This window comes from Mustelus asterias, chromosome 29 (assembly GCF_964213995.1).
Source record: "Mustelus asterias chromosome 29, sMusAst1.hap1.1, whole genome shotgun sequence".
Classification (NCBI taxonomy): domain Eukaryota; kingdom Metazoa; phylum Chordata; class Chondrichthyes; order Carcharhiniformes; family Triakidae; genus Mustelus; species Mustelus asterias.
In genome coordinates this window covers 926,310-954,097 of record NC_135829.1, presented here as the reverse complement: position 1 = coordinate 954,097, position 27,788 = coordinate 926,310, and the positions used below count along the sequence as shown (strand labels likewise).

At 47.6% G+C, this 27,788-nt stretch overlaps 2 protein-coding genes across 2 annotated transcripts in view; one reads left to right on the top strand and one right to left on the bottom strand.

Moving 5' to 3' along the window:
- The window catches only part of apba2b (amyloid beta (A4) precursor protein-binding, family A, member 2b), a 114,527-nt gene extending 94,449 nt beyond the window's left edge, over positions 1-20,078 (top strand). Inside the window, exons 11-13 of the mRNA XM_078199874.1 lie at positions 5,306-5,425; positions 18,175-18,315; positions 19,018-20,078. Coding sequence (XP_078056000.1) covers positions 5,306-5,425; positions 18,175-18,315; positions 19,018-19,089 — 333 coding nt within the window. The 3' untranslated portion in view covers positions 19,090-20,078. The remainder of the gene's footprint in view (positions 1-5,305; positions 5,426-18,174; positions 18,316-19,017) is intronic.
- A 190-nt stretch (positions 20,079-20,268) lies between these two features.
- Positions 20,269-27,788, bottom strand: part of fam189a1 (family with sequence similarity 189 member A1) — an 85,637-nt gene continuing 78,117 nt past the window's right edge. Inside the window, exons 8-11 of the mRNA XM_078199871.1 lie at positions 27,282-27,348; positions 25,724-26,218; positions 21,886-22,208; positions 20,269-21,616 (exon numbers count right to left, since the gene is read on the bottom strand). Coding sequence (XP_078055997.1) covers positions 21,431-21,616; positions 21,886-22,208; positions 25,724-26,218; positions 27,282-27,348 — 1,071 coding nt within the window. The 3' untranslated portion in view covers positions 20,269-21,430. The remainder of the gene's footprint in view (positions 21,617-21,885; positions 22,209-25,723; positions 26,219-27,281; positions 27,349-27,788) is intronic.

Here is a 27,788-nt window from a genome sequence, read left to right as displayed (position 1 = left end):
CAAGTCCCGGTAGCATCCTAGTCAATCTTTTCTGCACTCTTTCTAGTTTAATAATATCCTTTCTATAATAGGGTGACCAGAACTCTACACAGTATTCTAAGTGTGGCCTTCCTAATGTCTTGTACAACTTCAACAAGATGTCCCAATTCCTGTATTCAATGTTCTGACCAATGAAACCAAGCGTGCCGAATGCCTTCTTCACCACTCTGTCCACCTGTGACTCCACTTTCAAGGAGCTATGAACCTGTACCTCTAGATCTCTTTGTTCGATAACTCTCCCCAACTCTCCCCAGTTGTATTGTGTGCACTTTTGGTCTCCTTAACAAAGGAAAGATAACTTGCCACAGCAGAGTGCAACAGTTTGACTGAATTAATTACTGGGATGGAGGGATTGTCCTGTGAGGAAAGGTTTAATCGACTGGGCCTTTATTCTCTGGGGTTTGGAAGAATGAGGGATGATCTCATTCAAACACAGGGTTCACTAAGATAAATGCAGGAAGGATGTTACCCCTGGCTGGGGGTCTGGAACCAGGGGATAGTCTCAGAGTAAGGAGCATTTAGGACTGAGATGAGGAGGAATTTCTTCACTCAGAGGGTGGTGAATGTTTGGAATTCTCTGTCTCAGAGAACTGTGGAGGTTCAGTCAAGTTCAAGGCTGAGATCATTAGGTTTCTATATATTTAAAAACATCCAGGGACATGGGGATAGAGCAGGGAATGGTGCATTAGCCATGACCATATTGACGATAGAGCAGACTCGATGGGCTGAATGGCCTACTCCTCCTCCTATTTTTGATGTCCCACTAGCCCCCCCAACCCACCCCAGCTCCCAGCACGTGATCCCTGAGGCAGTGCTGAACTCCCTCCTCCAGCTCTACCCCAGAATGTCACTCCTGTCCCGAGGATGCTGCCCATTGTTGGGAAACATTCCAGTGAATCATCAGAACACTCATCTGAATCCAATATTCCCGTGTCCTCTCCGACAGGGACTGTCAGTACATTGTTCCACCATGCAGAGTAAGAAGTCTCACAACACCAGGTTAAAGTCCAACAGGTTTATTTGGTAGCACGAGCTTTCGGAGCACTGCTCCTTCGTCAGATGGAGTGGTCTCTGTTCTCCAGCAGTGCACAGACACAGAAATCAAGTTACAGAATACTAATTAGAATGCAAATCTCTACAGCCAGCCAGGTCTTAAAGGTACAGATAATGTGGGTGGAGGGAGCATTAAACACAGGTTAAAGAGATGTGTATTGTCTCCAGACAGAACGGCCAGTGAGATTCTACAAGCCCAGGAGGCAAGCTGTAGGGGTTACTGATAATGTGACATAAATCCAACATCCCGGTTTAGGCCATCCTCATGTGTGCGGAACTTGGCTATCAGTTTCTGCTCAGCGACTCTGCGCTGTCGTGTGTCGTGAAGGCCGCCTTGGAGAACGCTTACCTGAAGATCCAAGGCTGAATGCCCGTGACTGCTGAAGTGCTCCCCCACAGGAAGAGAACAGTCTTGCCTGGTGATTGTCGAGCGGTGTTCATTCATCCGTTGTCGTAGCGTCTGCATGGTTTCCCCAATGTACCATGCCTCGGGACATGTATCACGTGTGTGGACACTTTTGTATCTCTCCCCTCTCACCTTAAATCTATGCCCTCTAGTTTTAGACTCCCCCACCTTTGGGAAAAGATATTGACTATCTAGCTGATCTATGCCCCTCATTATTTTATAGACCTCTATAAGGTCACCCCTAAGCATTCTACGCGCCAGAGAATAAAGTCCCAGGCTATTCAGCCTCTCCTTATAACTTAAACCATCAAGTCCCGGTAGCATCCTAGTAAATCTTTTCTGCACTCTTTCTAGTTTAATAATATCCTTTCTACAATAGGGTGACTAGAACTGTACACAGTATTCTAAGTGTGGCCTTCCTAATGTCTTGTACAACTTCAACAAGATGTCCCAATTCCTGTATTCAATGTTCTGACCTGTGTGTGTGTGTGTGTGTGAGAGAGGGAATCTGTGTGTGTGTGTGAGAGAGGGAATCTGTGTGTGTGTGTGAGAGAGGGAATCCGTGTGTGTGTGTGTGAGAGAGGGAGTCTGTGTGTGTGTGAGAGAGGGAGTCTGTGTGTGTGTGAGAGAGGGAATCTGTGTGTGTATGTGAGAGAGGGAGTCTGTGTGTGTGTGTGTGAGAGAGAGAATCTGTGTGTGTGTGTGTGTGTGTGTGTGTGTGTGTGAGAGAGAGGGAATCTGTGTGTGTGTGTGAGAGAGGGAGTAGATTCCCTCTCTCACACACACACAGACTCCCTCTCTCACACACACACAGATTCCCTCTCTCACATACACACACAGATTCCCTCTCCCACATACACACACAGACTCCCTCTCTCACATACACACACAGATTCCCTCTCTCACACACACACAGGTCAGGTCAGAACACACACAGAGATTCCCTCTCTCACATACACACACAGATTCCCTCTCCCACATACACACACAGATTCCCTCTCCCACATACACACACAGACTCCCTCTCTCACATACACAGAGATTCCCTCTCTCACACACACACACAGACTCCCTCTCTCACATACACACACAGACTCCCTTTCTCACACACACACACAGATTCCCTCTCTCACATACACAGATTCCCTCTCTCACACCCACACACAGACTCCCTCTCTCACACACACACAGACTCCCTCTCTCACACACACACAGATTCCCTCTCTCAAACACACACACAGATTCCCTCTCTCACACACACACACAGATTCCCTCTCTCACACACACACAGAGATTCCCTCTCTCACACACACACAGACTCCCTCTCTCACACACACACAGATTCCCTCTCTCAAACACACACACAGATTCCCTCTCTCACACACACACACACACACATTCCCTCTCTCACACACACACAGACTCCCTCTCTCACACACACACACAGATTCCCTCTCTCACATACACACACAGATTCCCTCTCTCACACACACACACAGACTCCCTCTCTCACACACACACACAGATTCCCTCTCTCACACACACACACAGATTCCCTCTCTCACACACACACACAGATTCCCTCTCTCACACACACACACAGATTCCCTCTCTCACACACACACACAGATTCCCTCTCTCACACACACACACAGATTCCCTCTATCACACACACTCGGGACAAGGTACCATGCCTCCAGCTTCCACCCTAAACACGTTAAAGAAGCCATCCCCTACGGACAAGCCCTCCGAATACACAGGATCTGCTTGGATGAGGAAGATCGCAACAGACACCTCCAGACGCTGAAAGATGCCCTCATAAGAACAGGATATGGCGCTCGACTCATCGATCAACAGTTCCGACGCGCCACAGCAAAAAACCGCACCAACCTCCTCAGAAGACAAACACGGGACACAGTGGACAGAGTACCCTTCGTCGTCCAGTACTTCCCCGGAGCGGAGAAGCTACGGCATCTCCTCCGGAGCCTTCAACATGTCATTGATGAAGACGAACATCTCGCCAAGGCCATCCCCACACCCCCACTTCTTGCCTTCAAACAACCGCACAACCTCAAACAGACCATTGTCCGCAGCAAACTACCCAGCCTTCAGGAGAACAGTGACCACGACACCACACAACCCTGCCACAGCAACCTCTGCAAGACGTGCCGGATCATCGACACGGATGCCATCATCTCACGTGAGAACACCATCTAGCAGGTACACGGTACCTACTCTTGCAACTCGGCCAACGTTGTCTACCTGATACGCTGCAAGAAAGGATGTCCCGAGGCATGGTACATTGGGGAAACCATGCAGACGCTACGACAACGGATGAATGAACACCGCTCGACAATCACCAGGCAAGACTGTTCTCTTCCTGTGGGGGAGCACTTCAGCAGTCACGGGCATTCAGCCTTGGATCTTCAGGTAAGCGTTCTCCAAGGCGGCCTTCACGACACACGACAGCGCAGAGTCGCTGAGCAGAAACTGATAGCCAAGTTCCGCACACATGAGGACGGCCTAAACCGGGATGTTGGATTTATGTCACATTATCAGTAACCCCTACAGCTTGCCTCCTGGGCTTGTAGAATCTCACTGGCCGTTCTGTCTGGAGACAATACACATCTCTTTAACCTGTGTTGAATGCTCCCTCCACCCACATTATCTGTACCTTTAAGACCTGGCTGGCTGTAGAGATTTGCATTCTAATTAGTATTCTGTAACTTGATTTCTGTGTCTCTGTGCACTGCTGGAGAACAGAGACCACTCCATCTGACGAAGGGGCAGCGCTCCGAAAGCTTATGGTATTTGCTACCAAATAAACCTGTTGGACTTTAACCTGGTGTTGTGAGACTTCTTACTGTGCTTACCCCAGTCCAACGCCAGCATCTCCACATCATGACCACCATGCAGACCCAGAGCTCATCCTGATCCTCTTAATGCACTTCTTGCCTAAATATCCACCCTCTCTCACACACACACAGACTCCCTCTCTCACACCCAGACACAGACTCCCTCTCTCTCACACACACACAGACTCCCTCTCTCACGTACACACAGACTCCCTCTCTCACACACACACAGACTCCCTCTCTCACGTACACACAGACTCCCTCTCACACACACACACAGACTCCCTCTCTCACATACACACAGACTCCCTCTCTCACATACACACAGACTCCCTCTCACACACACACACACAGACTCCCTCTCTCACACACACACACAGACTCCCTCTCTCACATACACACAGTCTCCCTCTCTCACACACACACACAGACTACCTCTCTCACGTACACAGATTCCCTCTCTCACACCCACACACAGACTACCTCTCTCATGTACACACAGACTCCCTCTCTCACGTACACAGACTCCCGCTCTCACACACACACACAGACTCCCTCTCACACACACACACAGACTCCCTCTCTCACACCCAGACACAGACTCCCTCTCTTACACACACACACACATTCCCTCTCTCTCACACACACACAGACTCCCTCCCTCCCCCACACACACACACACAGATTCCCTCCCTCCCACACACACACACACACACACACAGACTCCCTCTCTCTCACACACACACAGATTCCCTCCCTCCCACACACAGACACACACCCAGACACAGACTCCCTCTCTCAGACCAGAGTAATCGGTTGTTCCTCATTCCTCAGAAGACTCCAATCCTCGCAGCCTCATCCCAGTTGAGACCAGGGATTGATCCTGAGTGTCTGAGGTCAGTGATTCAAATCCCTCGCTCCTGATTAATTAACAACATTTCTTGTTTTTCAGGGTTTGAAGAACCAGCTTCAGGTTCAGCTGAACATTGTGAGCTGCCCTCCTGTCACCACCGTGCTGATCAAACGTCCTGACCTCAAGTATCAGCTGGGTTTCAGTGTTCAGAATGGCATCGTGAGTACAGGGCCGGACCCAGGCTGAGCATCCCACTCCTAATGTTTTACCTTCCACAGTGCAGCACTCCCTCAGCACTGACCCTCTGACAGTGCGGCACTCCCTCAGCACTGACCCTCTGACAGTGCGGCACTCCTTCAGCACTGACCCTCTGACAGTGCAGCACTCCCTCAGCACTGACCCTCTGACAGTGCAGCACTCCCTCAGCACTGACCCTCTGACAGTGCGGCACTCCCTCAGCACTGACCCTCTGACAGTGCAGCACTCCCTCAGCACTGACCCTCTGACAGTGCGGCACTCCCTCAGCACTGACCCTCTGACAGTGCAGCACTCCCTCAGTACTGACCCTCTGACAGTGCAGCACTCCCTCAGCACTGACCCTCTGACAGTGCAGCACTCCCTCAGCACTGACCCTCTGACAGTGCAGCACTCCCTCAGTACTGACCCTCTGACAGTGCAGCACTCCCTCAGTACTGATCCTCTGACAGTGCAGCACTCCCTCAGTACTGACCCTCTGACAGTGCAGCACTCCCTCAGCACTGACCCTCTGACAGTGCGGCACTCCCTCAGCACTGACCCTCTGACAGTGCGGCACTCCCTCAGCACTGACCCTCTGACAGTGCAGCACTCCCTCAGCACTGACCCTCTGACAGTGCAGCACTCCCTCAGCACTGACCCTCTGACAGTGCGGCACTCCCTCAGCACTGACCCTCTGACAGTGCAGCACTCCCTCAGCACTGACCCTCTGACAGTGCGGCACTCCCTCAGCACTGACCCTCTGACAGTGCAGCACTCCCTCAGTACTGACCCTCTGACAGTGCAGCACTCCCTCAGCACTGACCCTCTGACAGTGCAGCACTCCCTCAGCACTGACCCTCTGACAGTGCAGCACTCCCTCAGTACTGACCCTCTGACAGTGCAGCACTCCCTCAGTACTGACCCTCTGACAGTGCAGCACTCCCTCAGTACTGACCCTCTGACAGTGCGGCACTCCCTCAGCACTGACCCTCTGACAGTGCGGCACTCCCTCAGCACTGACCCTCTGACAGTGCAGCACTCCCTCAGTACTGACCCTCTGACAGTGCAGCACTCCCTCAGTACTGACCCTCTGACAGTGAGGCACTCCCTCAGCACTGACCCTCTGACAGTGCAGCACTCCCTCAGCACTGACCCTCTGACAGTGCGGCACTCCCTCAGTACTGACCCTCTGACAGTGCAGCACTCCCTCAGCACTGACCCTCTGACAGTGCGGCACTCCCTCAGCACTGACCCTCTGACAGTGCAGCACTCCCTCAGCACTGACCCTCTGACAGTGCGGCACTCCCTCAGCACTGACCCTCTGACAGAGCAGCACTCCCTCAGCACTGACCCTCTGACAGTGCAGCACTCCCTCAGCACTGACCCTCTGACAGTGCGGCACTCCCTCAGTACTGACCCTCTGACAGTGCAGCACTCCCTCAGCACTGACCCTCTGACAGTGCGGCACTCCCTCAGCACTGACCCTCTGACAGTGCAGCACTCCCTCAGCACTGACCCTCTGACAGTGCGGCACTCCCTCAGCACTGACCCTCTGACAGAGCAGCACTCCCTCAGCACTGACCCTCTGACAGTGCGGCACTCCCTCAGCACTGACCCTCTGACAGAGCAGCACTCCCTCAGCACTGACCCTCTGACAGTGCGGCACTCCCTCAGCACTGACCCACTGACAGTGCAGCACTCCCTCAGTACTGACTCTCTGACAGTGCAGCACTCCCTAGTACTGACCCTCTGACAGTGCGGCACTCCCTCAGCACTGACCCTCTGACAGTGTGGCACTCCTTCAGTACTGACCCTCTGACAGTGCGACATGCCCTCAGCACTGACCCTCTGACAGTGCGGCACTCCCTCAGCACTGACCCTCTGACAGTGCGGCACTCCCTCAGCTCTGACCCTCTGACAGTGCGGCACTCTCTCAGTACTGACCCTCTGACAGTGCGGCACTCCCTCAGCTCTGACCCTCTGACAGTGCGGCACTCCCTCAGCTCTGACCCTCTGACAGTGCGGCACTCCCTCAGCTCTGACCCTCTGACAGTGCGGCACTCCCTCAGCTCTGACCCTCTGACAGTGCGGCACTCACTGTATAACGCTGAGGTTATGCTTCTTCTGTGCTGAGAGAGTATAACCCCTGGAGCCAGAGCTCACAGTTATTTGAAGTTTGAAACAGCTGGAATTCCCGTTTCGTACTGTCCAATTGATTTTACATGCTCACTATTCTATACGATCTCGAGATGAGACTGACTTGTTCCAGAGCCACAGCCGAGATCTGCCTGGGAACATCCTGAGAGCGACCATTGGGCCACAGTCCACCACTGCCCTCTGTTGGCAGCATAGAGCATCACTCTGCTGCAGAATCTCCTTGTTCAGGGAGGTTGGCACTCGCTCTCACAGAGCTCTGTTTTAAGGAAATTAAATTCTCTTTTTCTCCTGATGTTGGCTGCTCACAAGCTGCTGTGCCTAAAAGCGAGGGAGAGGCAGTGTGTGCACTGATAAATGGGTATTTGTGAATGGTGAATTTTTGGCAAGCTGCTTTCTACTCGTGAATATTGATATTCATTTAACTGATTCTTCTTTGAAAATATTGTTCCTTCATTTAAATATGTGGCACTGTCCCTGAATACACTGTGCTAAGAATGTCACAAATAGACTACTCGCTCAGGAACCAAAAGAGAAAACACTGGAAAATCTCAGCAGGTCTGGCAGCATCTGTATGGAGAGAAAAGAGCTGACGTTTCGAGTCCAGGTGACCCTTTGTCAAAGCCAGAAGGCATAGAAAGTGGGAGATATTTATACTGCAGGGGAGGGAATGAAAGGTGAGTCATAGCTCATGGGGCGGCACGGTAGCACAGTGGTTAGCACTGCTGCTTCACAGCTCCAGGGTCCCGGGTTCGATTCCCGGCTCGGGTCACTGTCTGTGTGGAGTTTGCACATTCTCCTCGTGTCTGTGTGGGTTTCCTCCGGGTGCTCCGGTTTCCTCCCACAGTCCAAAGATGTGCGGGTTAGGTTGATTGGCCAGGTTAAGAAATTGCCCCTTAGAGTCCTGGGATGTGTAGGTTAGAGGGATTAGCGGGTAAAATATGTGGGGGTAGGGCCTGGGTGGGATTGTGGTCGGTGCAGACTCGATGGGCCGAATGGCCTCCTTCTGCACTGTAGGGTTTCTATGATTCTATGATAGCCACAGAAACCGGGGGGAAAAGACTTTATTTACCCTTTATTCTCTCTGTGGACAGCCATTAGCAGTCTTTTCCCCTGGTTTCTGTGGCTATGACTCATCTTTCATTCCCTCACCCTGCAGTATAAATATCTCCCACTTTCTGTGCCTTTTAGCTTTGACAAAGAGTCACCTGGACTCGAAACGTCAGCTCTTTTCTCTCCTTACAGATGCTGCCAGACCTGCTGAGATTTTCTCTTTTGGTTTCAGATTCCAGCATCCGCAGTAATTTGCTTTGATAATCACTCAGTAATATCTGTGCTGAGGTTAATTCAGCCTGATTTTACTGTATGGACTTGGAGAATTCTGTTAAATTCTGCCTTCCCCTATCCCGGGTGACAAATCGGTTGTGGCTGGGCTCCCAGCTTATCCTTCTACCAGGATCCCTCTAACTAAAGCCCTGCATGGGGTGAATCTGCTGCTCTGACCTCCAGAGAGACCAACCTCCATTAAGATGCAGGTTTCAAATCAGTGGAACTTGTGGATGAATAAAGTTCCTGCGAACGTCAACATCTGTGAAGGGTAAAGATGGCAGCACTGGGATTGGTACTGTAGAGTAGGCATGGCTTGCCACGCCATTGGGTAAAGATTGCAAACCCATCAAGATTGTGTGGTTGTTGACTGTGAACCAACTGCAATCATCTGCTCGGGAAATAGAAAAGCCCACTGGTGATGGTGGAAACAGGGCTGTGACCTTCTCTCCGGAGAACTCTCTCGTCCTGGAGGGAGAGGAGGTCAGAAGGCTGCTGAACTCTTGGATTTGAGACAGAAGTTGCTCCCTGGCAACAGCATCCACCACTGAACAGAATATTTTCGGGTCCCCTCTGCTCACCTCAGCTGAGGAAGGGCCAAAAAAATGCCACAACCATAGCTGTGTCCAGCCTGGGAAACTGTACCCAGTGGGACCACCGCCCCTGTGGACAAAAACACACGAGCAATAAAAGACGTGATTTTCTGCGCACCCCTCGACAGGCGATGAAAACTGTGAATGTGATGAGAGAACTGCCATCATTTCGAACATCGATGTTACTGCTCTCTGTGAAACCCAACTCCCTCGGAAAGGCAGCTTAGAGAAGAAGGGCGAGGATACACTTTGTCATTTGCTAATACACAACTTGAGCATCGCTGAAAAAAGAGATGTTGAAGCTTTTTGTCTTGCACTCATCAGAACTCTTTGCAAGAATACCCGTTATAAAGGGAAAAAACAATTTGTGCTGTATGAGAAGAGAGTACTGATTGACTGGCAAGTTGACTCTGGTAAAGGTGTTGCTGTGGAGAATGCACCAGTTGATAGTTTCTGACAGATAACTGCCGAACATTGTTTGAAATTTAAACCAGGTAGCTTGACCTTGATTGGTCAAAGCATTGCCCGAGGGAATGAATCTGCGAATGGCTGTCATTTATCCCTCTACCAATCAGAGTCCACTTGCCAACCAATCAGCACTCTCTTATACAGTATAAATTGTTGCTTTCCCTATATATCCGTATCCTGGCAAAGTGCTCTGATGAGTACCAAATGAAAAGCTTCAACATGTCTCCTTTTTTGAGACATATTTTCTTCTGGAAGGGAAAAGCAGAGGAAGATCATTGTATCCAGAGAGTTGGGTTCACCATCGTAAACAGAATCACTGGTATACTTACAGACCTTTCAAATGGCTATAATGAATGACCCATGATCACACACCTTCAGCTTAGTGACAACTGATGGACCAAATGCTCTTACACTTGATTCTGCTGACAAAACTAAAGAACTCTTTTATGCAGATCAGCATCTGCACTGCCAGCTGTCCCAAAACAAGACAAACTGATTCTGCTGGCAGATTCTGATGCCAGAGTTGCTGCCACTATACCATCGTAAAAAGAGGAATGAAGGATTTAAATGCCAATGGTCTTCCCCCTCTCAGCGAATAGACTGAACCCGGGTCGCCATTAGAAAGAAATATAATGTGGAAACATCCCTGATCCAAGTCTTGTTACCTTCTGGACGATGCCATTGTTCTAGCCTGGGATCGGAAAGATGTGCCTATCACCCAAGCCAAACAACTGCAGGACAGAGCAGGGACGTGTACATTCCACCATGAGCCCAAACACCAAAAATCCTTCAAGAAATACAGAAAATTTAACAGTGGATGCCATCTATCCCAGGTTACTGCGGGAGGCAAGGGAAGAAATAGCTGGGACCTTAGCAGATATCTTCACATCCTCTTTGACCACAAGCGATGTTCCAGAGGACTGGAGAATTGCCAATGTTGTTACCTTGTTTAAGAAAGGAAGCAGGGATAATCCAGGAAATTATAGGCTGACGTCAGTGGTGGGGAAGCTTTTGGAAAAGATACCGAGGTTCAGGATACATGCACATTTGGAAGAAAATGGACTGTTAGTGACAGGCAGCATGGTTTTGTATGGGGACAGTCATGTCTCACCAACTTGATTGAGTTTTTTGAAGAGCTGACAAAGACAATTGATGTGGGAAGGGCTGTGGATGAAGTTTATATGGATTTTAGTAAAGCGTTAGGTTTAGGTTAAAGCGTTTGACAAGGTCCCACGTGGCAGACTGGTACAAAAACTAAAACCTCATGGGATTCGGGGTGGGCTGGCTGGATGGATACAGGACTGGCTTGGTTATAGAAGACAGAGAGTAGCAGTGCATGGGTGTTTTTCAGAATGGGGATCTGTAGTTAGTGGTGTTCTGCAGGGTCCAGTGCAGGGACCTCTGTTGTTTGTCGTATATATAAATAATCTGGAGGAAAATGTGGGGGGTCTGATTAGAAAGTTTGCTAAGTCTGTAAGCCTAGCTCCACCCACACACACAATTCTCTTGTCAGTCAATCTAATCAAACATTACTCTGAAAACTCCAGGAACAATCCTAATATAAAGTGAATGCATTACCCCAGAATAAAATAAACAGTGCAATTATTAGGAGCAATTCACCTTCTCAGAATCAGCAGGTGGGCAGCTGGCTGTAGACAATTCGCATCATTACCAGAGTACAAAACAGTCCCTTCAGAAGAAACATGACACAAATACTGTTCTTAAAAGCACAGTATCATCACACCTCCTGCACCATCACTTACTCATCGGCAAAGACTTTACTTCCAAAGAGCCAAAGTGGTTTCGGGCAAACTCCAATATGATCTTCGTAGCTCCACAAATCCAAGTAAAGTTTCTGGAAAAACACAAAGTGCTTCACGTGGTCTTTGTTGATCTGTCGAAGGTCTTTGCCTCCGTCACCTGCAAAGCCCTTTGGAAAGTTTTCCAGAGATCCTGATATCCTGCAAAATTTGTTACTGCCCCGTGACTCCTGCATGACAGCAGTGTCCTTTACAATGGATTGGAGATCAAAACCATGCTATCTGAATGGCCATCGAGTTTGTATGATTGTGCTGTTTCTCTAACTATCTGCCTCAGCTTGGTCGTGGAACTCACTGGTTTCCAACAAAGGGGATGGTGCTTCAGATTGAGAGGAAGCTTTTCAACCTCAACAGGCTGAGAGGTACCTCTTCACGTGACTCTCTAGCAGATCCATGACTTATGCTGATGACATTGTGGGACCTACACTGCGAGCAACATTCAGACCACCTCAACTCTGCAAACAAAAGGGTTTGTATCTCACCCGACATCAGCAAAGCTCACCAGGCCTCCCCAGAGCGGCACCTACATCCTCAGCGACTGTTATTAATGGGAAGACTTTGGAAACGATTGAACACTTCCAAAATCTGGGCAGCTGCCTTTCTCAAAAGGCCACCATCAAACTGGATATTCAACACCAGAAACAACTGCACCAAAATCTTCCAAATGTTACGCAGTCGGTCTTCAACAACAGAGATCTTCTTCATATGATGTAGGCTTTAATCTGAAACGCTGTTGTTGGCACCACTCGTTCTATATGACAGTGAGACTTGGGTCACTGAGCAAACGCACCTCCAGCCACTGGAGAATTTCCACCAGCCGTGTCACTGCAGATGCTCAAAGTCAAGTGGTAAGACAGGAGAACAAACACCAGAATCCTCACTGAGGCCAAATCTTTCAGCAGAGTCAACATGATCATGCAAAATCAGCTCCTCCGGTCTGGACACGGCATCCTGATGGTGGATAATCAACTCCTCTGGTCTGGACACTGCATCCTGATGTCAGATAATCAACTCCTCTGGTCTGGACACTGCAGCCTGATGACAGATAATCAACTCCTCTGGTCTGGACACTGCATCCTGATGGTGGATAATCAACTTCCAAAACAGATCCTCTTTTCACAAGTTAAGATGACATCCAATCCGAGGAGGACTCTATTGTCATGAAGCGGAGGTGGATCCCCCCCTCTGAGAACTAACACCTAACCACACAAAGAGGAGTATCTCGCCCTACAACCTGTAAAAAGTGAGCGTGAAGCGATACAATCTGCTCTTCAACTTTTAGTGGTTAAATCAAAATAACTCCCGGACACACTTTCTCAAATCAACAAGTAACAATTCATTTATCTAACAGTGAACAAGTTAACTAAACTATCAACAAACTGAATAAAACACGATTTTAATGGAATGCTGTTCCAACAAATACAATTCCCACTCATTAACAAAAAATAGAAGTTTAGTCACTCTAAATTACAACCAGGTTTTGTGTCTTCTGGAATATTCTGGGCCTTCTCTGTTGATGCTTCCTTCTTCTTTGGAACCTTTGCTATCCAGGTGAGGCTAAGAGCTATGAGCTGTGGCAGGTGGTAGTTGCTCTCCCTCCTTGTCCCACTACCAACTTCCTTTTATACCTGTGATGATTTATCAATATTTCCCACAATAGGATTGGTCCGAGGTTGCCAAAACCATCAGATTTAAATTTAATAGGTTCTTGGTATCTAAGTGCCTAATTCAAATTGATTGGCTGAATTTAAAAAAAATTCAAAAGCTTGAAAGCCTGTTGCCTTGGTAACACTGCTGCTTGGCCTTTCTATATAAATGTTTCATTCTGGGCACCCCATATGTATTTGCATTTTTTTAACTTTCTAAGGACAGAAAGAACACCACCTTTTAAAGGGACCATGCAATGTTTTCTCCCAAGCATTTTACAATTTTACAACTTCGCAGCACAAGAAAGTTTCATTGAGAAAGGGGCAAATTGACAGTGGTGTTTGGGAGGAACTTGCCACTAATTGTGTCCTTTGGTGGTGCCACATTCTGCCAGTTTCGACATAGTTAGAACTGACCAGATAAACTCTACAGTGGAGAAGCAACAAAAGTAAAAGGAGAGGAGGGCAGAGTTCTGGCTCAAGATGCCCCTTGTCATCAGGGCAGCTCTTGCCCTCTCTGCACCAGAACTGGCCTGCAGAGTCACCTGAGGACACGAAGCGTGGTGAATGTCCTCCTGGTGCCGAGGGATTGACTGACTGAATGGAATGACCAGCAGGTGGCAGTGAGAGGCTGTAAAATAGACAATCATGAATTCACACTGCGCTGGATTCCAAACTATTAACAGTAATGTTTGAGAGGAGAATATATAAAACGCAGCATCAGATATTTAACTGACAACCTAACCAGAGCTCCCAGGAGTGGATATTTATACTCTCCACTTACTGAACTTTGACAAGTTTGCTCAACCTTTCACCTCTATGAGGTCAAGCTAGAATTTGCCAGTATTCGGTGAATTTATCTAGTCAGTGGCCAATGAAGTCACACTGGAAACAGATAACTGGTTTGTCTCTCTCTTGGTCTGATGAAACATGACCTGCAGGATCGTTGGAATGAGATGTAAAAGATATTGCAGGAAGTCCGGCACTCAACTCTGAAAACTCATGCCAGCACAAGAAGCTCCATTAGCTCATTTCATACCATCACTTCACAATAACAACCTGACTGCCTCCTTATCGCAGCATCCTGCTGTTTCCCAGTTCACTCCCAGTGTTCTGACCTCTGTTATAATCTTAGTCTCCCTACTCCCTCTCTTCCTGCTGTCAGGCCAGTTGAACTCCGTGCCTTTTTCCACCGCGCGGAGGTGTTTCCTGTGCGGGCTGCTGCTGCCCACCTTCCACTACCGCGTCCTCGCCTGTCGCCCGGATACACCTTGGCGGGCCTTGTTGCCGTCGGGCGGCGGAGGTCCCCAGTGGAGGTCCCTCTACGGAGGGATCTCCCCCAATTACATCGGGGACCTGGGGTGGAGGGTGATGCATGCAGCAGTGCCGCACAATCGTAGGATTCACTGGCTCACGGGCTCCGAAGACTGCCCTTTCTGCGGCCTTGTGGAGTCCGTGGACCACGTCTATGTTGTGTGTCTTAGGCTGCACTCCCTTTTTGTTTTCCTCAAAAACCTTTTATTGATGTTTTGTTTGCACTTCAGTCCCACGCTCCTGATCTACAGACACCCGGTGCAGAGAGGGGAGGGTCGGGATGGCGACCTCCTCGTGAACCTGCTCCTGGGCCTGGCGAAACGCGCCATTACAGGTCCAGGCAGTGGGCGATCGAGGGGGCCGTCCATCCTGACTGTCTGTCCCTCTACCGCGGCTACGTTCGCGGCCAGGTGTCCCTGGAGAGGGAGCATGCGGTGTCCATGGGCACGGTTGACACCTTCCGCGCCCGTTGGGCACCGCAAGGGTTGGGGTGCATTATCGACCCTAATAATCACATTATGATTTGATGTCTTTAAGTTTCCTTTGTACTTTGATTTTTGTTCGGGCTGTTCCCCTCCTTTTGGGGAGCTGCCCCTTTTACTTTGTCCTGACTTAATCTGAGTTTGTTTATTTGGTTTGACCTAAAAAGAGGCCAAAATAGCGTTGTGTGTACTGTTCGGGTTCTGAGATAGAGGGAGCTTTACTCTGTATCTAACCCCGTGCTGTACCTGTCCTGGGAGTGTTTGATGGGGGACAGTGTAGAGGGAGCTTTACTCTGTATCTAACCCCGTGCTGTACCTGTCCTGGGAGTGTTTGATGGGGGACAGTGTAGAGGGAGCTTTACTCTGTATCTAACCCCGTGCTGTACCTGTCCTGAGAGTGTTTGATGGGGGACAGTGTAGAGGGAGCTTTACTCTGTATCTAACCCCATGCTGTACCTGCCCTGAGAGTGTTTGATGGGGGACAGTGTAGAGGGAGCTTTACTCTGTATCTAACCCCGTGCTGTACCTGTCCTGAGAGTGTTTGATGGGGGACAGTGTAGAGGGAGCTTTACTCTGTATCTAACCCTGTGCTGTACCTGTGCTGGGAGTGTTTGATGAGGACAGTATAGAGGGAGCTTTACTCTGTAGTAACCCTGTGCTGTACCTGTCCTGGGAGTGTTTGATGGGGACAGTGTAGAGGGAGCTTTACTCTGTATCTAACCCCGTGCTGTACCTGTCCTGGGAGTGTTTGATGGGGACAGTGGAGAGGGAGCTTTACTCTGTAGCTAACCCCGTGCTTTACCTGTCCTGGGAGTGTTTGATGGGGACAGTGTAGAGGAAGCTTTACTCTGTATCTAACTCTGTGCTTTACCTGTCCTGGAAATGTTTGATGGGGGACAGTATAGAGGGAGCTTTACTCTGTATCTAACCCCGTGCTGCACCTGTCCTGGGAATGTTTGATGGGGACAGTGTAGAGGGAGCTTTACTCTGTAGCTAACCCTGTGCTGTACCTGTCCTGAGAGTGTTTGATGGGGGACAGTGTAGAGGGAGCTTTACTCTGTATCTAACCCCGTGCTGTACCTGTCCTGGGAGTGTTTGATGGGGGACAGTGTAGAGAGAGCTTTACTCTGTACCTAACCTCGTGCTGTACCTGTCCTGGGAGTGTTTGATGGCGGAAAGTGTAGAGGGAGCTTTACTCTGTATCTAACCCCATGCTGTACCTGCCCTGAGAGTGTTTGATGGGGGACAGTGTAGAGGGAGCTTTACTCTGTATCTAACCCTGTGCTGTACCTGTGCTGGGAGTGTTTGATGAGGACAGTATAGAGGGAGCTTTACTCTGTAGTAACCCTGTGCTGTACCTGTCCTGGGATGGGGACAGTGTAGAGGGAGCTTTACTCTGTATCTAACCCCGTGCTGTACCTGTCCTGGGAGTGTTTGATGGGGACAGTGGAGAGGGAGCTTTACTCTGTAGCTAACCCCGTGCTTTACCTGTCCTGGGAGTGTTTGATGGGGGAACAGTGTAGAGGGAGCTTTACTCTGTATCTAACCCTGTGCTGTACCTGTCCTGGGAGTGTTTGATGGGGGACAGTATAGAGGGAGCTTTACTCTGTAGCTAACCCTGTGCTGTACCTGTCCTGAGAGTGTTTGATGGGGACAGTGTAGAGGGAGCTTTACTCTGTATCTAACCCCGTGCTGCACCTGTCCTGGGAATGTTTGATGGGGACAGTGTAGAGGGAGCTTTACTCTGTATCTAACCCCGTGCTGTACCTGTCCTGGGAGTGTTTGATGTGGATAATGTAGAGGGAGCTTTAAACTGTATCTAACCACTGATACGCAGTGGCAGCACTGTGTATCATCTACAAGATGCACTGCAACAACTCACCAAGAGTCCTTTGACAGCACCTAAGCATGCGACCTCTGCCACCTAGGAGGACAAGGACAGCACATGCATGGGAACACCATCACCTGGGAGTTCCCCTTTGAGCCACACACCATCCTGACTTGGCACCATATTCGCAGTTCCTTGTCGCTGGGTCAGAATCTTGGAACTCCTTTTCCAACAGCAGTGTGGGTGTACGTATACCACATGGACTGCAGCAGTTCAATAAGGCAGCTCAATGGAAATTAGGGATGGACATTAAATGCTGTTATGGATAGGAGAGAAAAAGGCAAAACTGAATTCTTATATTGCCGTTGGAGCGACTATGGAGAGAATTCCAAGCTTAGATCTTCAAAAGGGTGGCACAGTGGTTAGCACTGCTGCCTCACAGCACCAGGGACCCAGGTTTGATTCCTGGTTTGGGTCACTGTCTGTGTGGAGTTTGCACATTCTCCTGTGTCTGCATGGGTTTCCTCCGGGTGCTCCGGTTTCCTCCCACAGTCTGAAAGACGTGCTGGTTAGGGTGCATTGGCCATGCTAAATTCTCCCTCAGTGTACCTGAACAGGCGCCGGAGTGTGGCGACTAGGGGATTTTCACAGTGACTTCATTGATGTAAGCCTACTTGTGACTCATAAATAAACTTTAAACTGAAGATAGGAACCGTTCGGGAGAGTTTCAGGGAGATTGGTTGATGTCTAGGTGGGTTTTTGAGAAATCCATGGACTTGATTTTGGTTGCATTTGGAATTTGTTGCACAGAGTGCTGTGTTTGGCCACAGTTTGCCTGTTAATTTACATGTATGTCATATTTGCCCTGAATGTTAGAGTATAAGATAGAAATTGTAAATTGTTTTATCTTTCTGATCTTGTAACTTTATTTTTGTTCAAAACTCTTGGAATCTTGTGGTTTATTCACTGAGCAAGTGTCTTGAATCTCAATCTTTGTCCATTTTAAACAAAGCATTATTGATCCTTAACCGAATATTACCAACAACTCAGGGGTCCGGCCAAGGCTGATTAACAGCACTGACAGTTGTTTGTTCTTCCAGATCTGCAGCCTGATGCGAGGTGGAATTGCAGAACGTGGTGGAGTCAGAGTGGGCCACCGTATCATTGAGATCAACGGGCAAAGTGTCGTGGCTACTGCCCATGAAAAGATTGTCCAAGCTCTGTCTAACTCAGTGGGTGAGGTAAGATCCCTTGATGCAAAAAGTTTCTCTCATCTTTAAAGTTTAATGGACAGATCTTAAAAAATAAGCTAAAAGGCTAATAGCATACTGTCCTTTATATTTAAAGGACTAGAATATGTGGGGGTAGAAATCATACTACATCTATACAATGGCCTGGAGAGCCAGCTGCAATTTTGCGCATCACACCTTAGGAAGGATTTGTTGGTCTTTGAGGCAGTGCAGCCAGGATTTACCAGAATGATATCTGGGCTCGAGGGCTAAATTACTTGGAAGAGATTACAATGTGCCCTGTGAGTATTTCAGGGTACAGTGTTGACACCTTCCCCTCCTCAAACAGCCCCACCCGCCTCCACCCCACCCCCTCCTTCATCTCGTTGTTGTTTAAATGCACAACGGTTAAACTTTGGATCCTCTTCAGCACAAAACCAGAAATATCGTTACAACTTAATCTGAGTGATCCAAAACTATTTTTGTATGAGGGAGACAGTTTTATCTCATGCGTAGAAGATCCTGAATGATGTGAGAGAACATTCTTTTCAGAACCAAACCAACAGCAAATCATCCTGAGCAGAGATTGGTGTTTAAACTGCACATCACCTTTCTCAAGCTGTCACCCCACTGCCCCTGCGTCACTGGATTAACGTGTGTGCATGCTTTTGAGAAAGTTGAAATTTTTAATTGCTGAATTTTTAATGATCTTAGATCCACATGAAGACGATGCCAGCTGCCATGTTTAGACTCCTAACTGGACAAGAAACACCGTTATACATCTAACTGTGTGATGAAACAGGTCCATCTGCTTATTAGACAGGAACTTCCAGCAGATCAACTGAAGATTTTGTGCTGTGAAGAGGTGATTGGTGGAAATGAAGACAGAGTGTTAGTGCCTCCTATATTGTGTGTGCATGCGTGTCTGTCTGTGGGTTGTGCATGTATGCGAGGAGTGTATGTGCGTTTGTCTCTGTGTGTGTGTCTGTACGCATATCTGTGTCTCTGGGTGCATATCTAAGTGTTTTTGTCTGTGGGTGCATGTCTTTGGGTGCCTGGGTGTGTGTGTGTGTGTGTGTGTGTATGCGTGCACAGATTGGAGTGTCTCTGGGTTTGTCTTTCCGCTCTGTCACTTCACTCCGAACTCTGCCATTTTAATTGAACAAAGAGCTCCTGTCCTGTTCTGGGAAATAACAAAATATTTTGCATTTTATAAAAGTTTGAACCAAGTTCTTTCAAAGGTTAGTGACAATGTCACTTCCATGTGATGTTGGTGTGCAATAAATACTTGAATGTCCAGTGCTGAATGTCAGATAAAGACCATTGAGTCACAGTCTGTTACCATTAGTAACAAGTATACAGGGAATACTCTGACAGGCCAGCTCACAGTGATACTCACTGCTTTGAACTTTCTAGTGTTTTCTTTGTGTATTTAGCCCAGTTGGAATGTAACAGATTAGTTCTGTTATCTTTGATGGACGATGGTTACTGGCCTAGCCTGTATTTGTGCAGCGCGTGTTGTGTTGCTGGTGAGTGAGCTGTTAATATTAGAATCTTTGTATTTGTATCCTGAGATGCTGACCCTATCACTAGAGGCTAAATGTTAGTTTGTCATTTTCCCTTCATGTTACTCCAGTTGGAGATGAGTCGGTGCAGCAGCAGATCCCGTGATCAATGTTTTATTGGCTGTTGCATGAAACTGCAGCTAGAATACAGAATGTGAAATAAAAAGTTGGAACAGCTGTGGATCGCTGGAGAAAACAATGGGAAAATCCAGACTGCTTATTTCGTTTTTTTTTAAAAGAACAAGGCTGCTGTTTGATCTGGTGTTTGGGAAATGTGGAGACACAGACATGAGACTAAATGTGGTTGGTGTTACACAGACAATGGGAGAGACACAGACATGAGACTAAATGTGGTTGGTGTTACACAGACAATGGGAGAGACACAGACATGAGACTAAATGTGGTAATGGCACCAAATTTATTTTTTGGAATATACAAAAACTTCATCTTTAATCCACAGGATTCAAACCAATTTAAATCAAAAGTACAGAAAAATAAATGTTAATTTAATATTTTAGTCAAACTCCGATACCCCTGTTTTAGCTTCCTAGGATTCTGCTCTTGGACTAATCATTTGATGATGCTGAACATTGAACACTCAAAACCAAACCACAGTCTGGGTTCCCTCACATCAGAATTTGTTCCCTTTAATCACTGTCAGGTGAATATCTGGAGGACAATTTATATTTTTTATTTATTTTCTCTATAATGTTAAAATATATTAATATTTAACACATCTTGCAACTTGGTAGAACAGTAATATTATTCAAATAAATACTGGACACAAGTTGCTCAGTAATGACTCACAATCACTATGCTGGTAGTTTCTTCCACTTGTGATTCTGGATACAGTTATCAGTTGTTGGGGACTGCCGCTTACTCAGGGACAGGCCCACAGCTCTAGGTTCACAAATGAAGGGATGATGTGACGAGAGAGCATGGGCCAATAAGGCAGAAGATGAATTTAACTATTACGGTCAACTCCCTGGTTTATCTCAACCATTAGTTTATTTTCCTCCTGGAGCTGATTGGTTAAACTCTTTGTGAGTTTGGCACACAAACAAAATCACAGGCACAGAAGTTTAACATGCACTTTGAAGAGAACAGTGTGTGAACTGAAGGACTGCTGGTGAGAGTTTAACAGCAACGTCAGCCTGTTCATTGTGTCTCGCGCTCTCACACATTTCAGTGAGTCAATGGTCCTCAGACAATTGGCGAACACACTGATAGGGTTGCTGGAAGATATCACCGTGGGGTTATAGTGTTACTCAGTAACACAGGCACAAACCGAATCATCTTCATCCACATAATCGCAAACAGGCCAGCAGTAATAAATTATAAATACTTATATCAAAATGCTGCAACTGGTCCCACTGTAGAAAACGGGGCAAAGATTCATCCAACATTTGAAAACTTCATCCAGTTCTCACAATTCATGTTGAGAAAGAATCTCCAGGTATTCATCCAGATGTTGAGAAGTTGATCTCTAGCCCTGGGTGCTGACCAATCTGCCCCTTCCTTCCATGTCCATGATCCGTTATTAGTGCAATCCACAGCGAGGTTCACAGAATGGTCTCTCTGCACACACCTATCAAACTGTGTGGCCGCTCTTGTTCCAATCTGCGGCCCACTCGGACAGTCCGCACTGAGGCTGATGGGGAGCTGAGATCACCACAACTCCGGAGGTGTAGGTCTTCCTGTAACCGCAATCTCAACATGTTCATTGGATGTTGAGAACTTGTCATCACCTGGGGGAGGATAAGGAAAAATGTCAAAATGACTTGAACATCATTGATGGTGACGGCCACAATTCCATCCGGTCCTGTTTAATACGGGTGCTGCAACTCCCGAGGAAATGTCACCCCACAGAGGGAGCAGCAACAGTGCGCTACGTTGAAGGGGTTCCACTATAAACAACAAATGTTTCCAGATCATTGCTGAGATATAATTTAAAACTATCATAAAAGGTGATACTGGCACAGCCCAGTTTGGCGCTGGATGCAGGAGTGTCACCTACCTGGTCAATTACGTTGGCACTGTAAATAGCTTCTTCCATGTGACGCTCATCTGATTTGATGACGGACCTGATGTTATTGACCACATGTTGTACCTCAGGAGCAAGGTTGCAATTTGAATGCTGCAAGAACTTAGCTACCAATATTTTTGTGTCCTTATAGGTTTCCAGGTCAACAAGAGAGTGTGGTGGCTCGGTGGAGATTTCCCGCACTGCTCGGTGCTTTAGTTGCCTGTCCACCTTCCCTGTGTTGCTCTGCTGTTTGGTCGGCTGGAAACGCTTGGCAAAATGGCTGGAAGCAACAGGATAAAGCTCGAAATAGGAAGCTGGGGGACAAGGGAAAACAGTCAGTAAAACGAGCCTTGAAGGCTAGAAGCAAGATCATTTTGTAGACAATTCACCTGCACATATTGAGCCTGGGGTTACAGTGTGGACAGAATCTAGAAAAACAATGTCATTGCCCAAGACAGGAGAATATTTTGGACAGTTGAACCCCTGTTGAAAGTATATACAGGGTGTACTATGTGATCATTATAAAAGGTTTCACACTAATCGTAACTATCACTTCTGTGGGACAAGACACTAACTAGCATGCATGGAGCATGCCCCCCCCCCCACCACCCCCCCAACTCCGACTCAGCAATGGCCATATCAAGATATTTGAGATTTGAAATGGAATTCAAGGGAGGGATATATTCTACAGATGCGCTGATAGATTTCTCACACAGGCACCTACTCCCATGCACCTTGGGCTGTTACTCTGAGCACTGCCCAAGCAAAGGACGAACAGTTCAGGACATTTCCAGTGCAGACGTTACCATTGGTGTGAGGGACGCATATCTTTGGCCAGGGTTCACAATTGCAGCTGACATGATCTCTTCAAGCCTCCTTGCCCAGGCTGCCCCCACCTCCCCCAGCCTCAGAATCCTGCTGCCACCCCCCTCTCCACTCTTGCCACAATTGAAAAGTAGATGAGAATTTAATTCTGGTGGAAGAACTACTTACCCCTTCTCTTAGACAAAGCATTATATTGCAAACACAAATATTCTAGGCATCACAGTTTAGTAAGGATGTCAAGAGCTCAGAGAGGGTACAGATTTCCTGGAATAGTACCAGGGTTCAGGAACGTCAGGCCAAAATGAAAGACTGAAAAAAAGACTGGCGCAATAACTATAAAAAAGCAGTGATGTGAAAAAACTGAAATCGATTCTTCTTATTTATTCTTTTCAATGCTTTGCATGAATTTGTACAGCTCTGATTAATCTTCTCTTAACCTCCTGTGCTCCAAGGAGAACAATCCCAGCTCGTCCAAAGAGCTAGCACAGACAAGAAGGACCGAATGGCACCTTCTGGAGGCTTTGGAGAGAGTACAGAGGAGGTTTACCAGGATGTTGCCTGGTATGGAGGGGCTTGGTTATGAGGAGAGATTGGGTAAACTGGGGTTGTTCTCCTTGGAAAGACGGAGGATGAGGGGAGACTTAATAGAGGTGTATAAAATTATGAAAGGCATAGATAGGGTGAACGGTGGGAAGCTTTTCCCCAGGTCGGTGGTGACGTTCACGAGGGGTCATAGGTTCAAGGTGAAGGGGGGGAGGTTTAACACAGATATCAGAAGGACATATTTTACACAGAGGGTCGTGGGGGCCTGGAATGTGTTGCCGGGCAAGGTGGTGGAGGCGGACACACTGGGAACGTTTAAGACTTATCTAGACAGCCATATGAACGGAGTGGGAATGGAGGGATACAAAAGAGTGGTCTAGTTTGGACCAGGGAGCGGCGCGGGCTAATTGTTCTTTGTTTCTCGTTTCAAGGCTTCATTCTATGATCATCTTGCTGGTGCCAGTACAGAGCGAGACTGCGGATAGTTGGGAACCTGTCTCGGGGGCAGGGAATTCAGATGGTGTTCGTAAAGCAGAAGTGGAAATGAATAGGGTTGGGAAGCATTTTCTGATCAGGGCCAGTGTGATCTCCTGGACTCGTTTCGATAGCCACAGGGGGTCGGAGAGGAATTTCCCAGATTTTTTTTTCCCCATATTGGCCCTGGGGTTTTCACTCTGGGTTTTCGACTCTCCCTGGAGATCACATGGTCTGGAATGGGGGGGTGGGGGTGAGTTAATAGGTTGTGATGAACAAAGCATCGTAGCTGTGAGGGACAGCTCGGTGGATAGGATATTAGGATGTAGATAGGCTGGAAAATTGGGCAGGGATCCTGGATTCAGGATTCAATCCTGGACCGGGGAGCGGCGCGGGCTTGGAGGGCCGAAGGGCCTGTTCCTGTGCTGTATTGTTCTTTGTTCTTTGTTGTTCTTGTTCTGTGCTGTTTAATTCTAGGATCTTATGTCTCAATAAGGGTTCTATGTAAAGCAGGGTGAAGACCTGAGAGAGAGACCTTCAGGCTGAGAGTTTAGCTTATCTGAATTGTGTGCAGCCTGTGATCTGGATGCCTCGAATGGTGATGCACACAGGCTGAACAATAACATTTCTCACCTTCAACATTGAAGTCAAAAATTGATGTTAATAAATATATCTAATCCAACTTGGCTGTACCTTCCCTGGGAGTGCTTTCTGGAAGAGTATAGAGTGAACGTTACTCTGTTTTTAACACACATTGTACAGGAGAATACATTTGTCAGAAGGATATTATCAGAGTGTCTGACATTGGTACTATGTTGTTCCCCAACATCCTTCACTTTATAAGCAGGAAAGTTCTAAGAATACACAAGATGTTTGTTTTGATTCAGGCAGGAAATTGGGTTCTATCTGACCAGGCCTGTGACGGTCTGGCAGCAGAAACAGGCCAGGTGTTGGGGATGGGTAGGGAGTCGACTGTTTTATATTGTGGGGTTGATTGTGACTGTGATCGTGTACAATGGCTGTAGTAAGGCAGCAACACTTTTACATTTCTCCCCATTTTTATCCCTAATTGATTGAGGCGGTTAACGTGAATAAAGGGAAGTAGGGACAAACAATTTCCTCTCACTGGGCTGACCAGACAAGGAGTAATAACTTTAAAGTAAGAACTAACGAGTGATGGTTGTACAGCTACGGGGTGGAAATCTGGAAACCCTTCCCTCAAAAAGCTGTTGTCTGGGTGTCAGTTGGAACTTTCAAAACTGACCTTGGGAAGGGTCTCAGAGATAATAGAGCAAAGAGAGGAAATAGATCCTGGGATGAAGAGTTTGTCTTGTTAGGAAAGGATGAACAGGTTGAACCTGTATCCACTGGAGTTTAGAAGATTGAAAGATGATCTTACTGAAGTCAATTTGGTAACTGCCCTCTGAACAAAGACAACAAGTGCTGGGCAGCCAATGAATGAATAAAAAAATCCTGAGGGGAAATGGATAGATGCTGAGAGAATGATTCAACTTGTGGGTCTGGAACTAGAGGACACAGTTTAAAAATAGGAGTCTCCCATTTAAGACTAAGGAGATTTTATTCTCAGAGGGTCATTAATCTGCTGTTATTCTCTTCCCCCAGCGAGCAGTAGAGGCTGGACCACTGAATGTATTCAATGCTGAGTTAGACAGGGTTTTGAAGGTTGGGTGCTGGTGAGATGGGGTGCACAGGTAGATGGAGTTGAGGCTACAATCAGATCAGCCATGAATGGTGGAGCAGGCTCGAGGGGCCAAATGGCCTCGTTGCTGCATTCGGCACAGGTTAATGGAGACATGTTAGTGCAGCTTTAATTTAATCTCATAATTACAATACTCCACTGGGAAAATCATTTGTTTGGCAATGACCATAAACGTGAATACGGGTCTGTGGCGTTGTTCAGAGATCTGATTCCATCAGCTGGAAATGGGAGTGGAATTAGTGTGAATCACGGAATTCTGATGTTCACCTGTAGAAGTGCAGGAGGCAGGATCACTGCTGGATCGGATTATTCTGTTCCCATTAGTTTTCCTTTGAACTGATAACTTGACTCTGTCAGACATGGTTGCAGACGGGGACTGCCTGAAGACTCCGCAGCACATTTTAATTTGTTTGAGAGATGGACTGTTTGCCTGGGCTGGTGTATGGGGCTTTTTCCTCACTGTGCTTGCTCTCAGTATTGGACACTCTGACAATCTGTACTCTCTCCGGTCCACAGAACCCTGGGATAGAGCTGGTGAGCAGCTCCCTTCCTCCCGGGAACTCTCTGAATAGGTCCTGTGTTTCCAATAGACATCAGCCTCCAAGCTGGTGCGACCATGGTCTGTGGCAGTGGTAGGTATCGCAATGTCAGCGGCTGGCATGCATTCCTGAACTTCAAGTGAGCAGCAATCCCTGGATAAGCCATTGCATTCTGGGGCATCAGCAGATCCACACAACGTCAGCGAGGCATTGTCCACCAGCACTGGAAAGGGGAGCAGAATATTTAAACATTTAAACCTGAAAATACACTGAGAAAGAAACCCCCTCCCCCCTCCGATCTGTGGATCAGCACACACAACCCACTGGGGCCTCGCACATATGGTCACTCATCTGGCAGGAATCTCAGCAGCCAGCATCAGTAAACTATTCAACCATGGAGGGGTTCCAGCCACGCCTGCTCCTGACCTACACATGTAGTAATTCCAGGAGCAGGAGCCCTGGCTGATGGTCTCCTCACTGGTCTGGGGCACTGAGGCTAACACTTAGCCAGGCTGAGATCAGCTAACAGCAGTCTAGAGTTGACAGGTGGCACCTGGTCATCTTGAAAGCAACGCCAGTCACCCCAACTCAGGACGAGAAGGAGATACAACACGGAACATGATGTAAAATAGCTGCTCAAATACTACACTATCTTTAGTGTAAATATAATTTAAAACATTTTTTTAGTCCATTGTTTAAGTTACAAAAGCCAATGCGCAGAGTGGGCCAGGTAATCCCGAACCCATCTCCTTGCTTGTTCCAAAACCCAAATTTAAATAGAATTCAAGGTCCCCACAAGAGAGACAAACAAGATCCAAGCTGACAAGATAAGGCACTGCCCCACCCCCCATCCTGAGCTTGATCAGACTCTCGATCTTAACCTTTTTTTTCAAAAATATACTTTATTCGTAAGAAATCTGCAAGAACATTACTGAAATTCCAAAGTGGCTATCACACAAATGCAATAATATTCCGGTTCCTTACATGTTACACTCTGAAGTACTTCAATGCAGAAGTAATTTGTAAAATAATGTTTATGGCAGTGTTACATTTGCCTCAGCCCCCCTGCTACAAATCTTAGTTCCCCTCAATTTTTCCCAACTCCTAACACATCCCTCCTCCGTTCAGCTGTCTAGAATGCAGCCTCCTTCTGCACTGTAGGGTTTCTATGATTTCTATGATCAATCTCCATATCTTGGAGTTTCTTTCTAGCTGAAGAGCTTTTTTTTTTCAAAAATCCATTGGCTCCATAACAGAATTAACCAGACAATTCTCAGCTTTCATACCTTGTGTATTGAAGGTTGCTGAGATATTCGTGCCACAGAGACCGGAACTGGAGTTCTGTAGAGGCACCTGAATTGATAAAACACAAGGTTGAGTCTCTGAGCAAGACGCGTTTGATGACTGAATAGTCAGTGCTGACTGGCTAGAGTTCAGTCCTGTTGAAGGGGGAAGGCAACTTATGCGCAAGAGGGAAGGAGAAGGATTTGAATGTACAGCACGGAATTGCCCTGGGAAATAAACTTTACAGATATTTCAGTGTCATCACTGACTGTCCTTCTCCCCCTAAATACCATTTATCACCTCACAGCTCAGCACTAGGGGATATAGCAAAGTCAAAGAAGCATCATTCACTGGGTCAAGCTTGACTGTGCTGCCTCTCAATGCTGGATAGCCTATCGATATTTAATGTCTCGACAGTTACAGTTACATGCACGAGGTGTCAGAGAGCAGCTAGTGGCCATGCTTTTTGCAGCAGGAGTCAGTTTGGGGGGGCGGGTGTGGATGGAGAG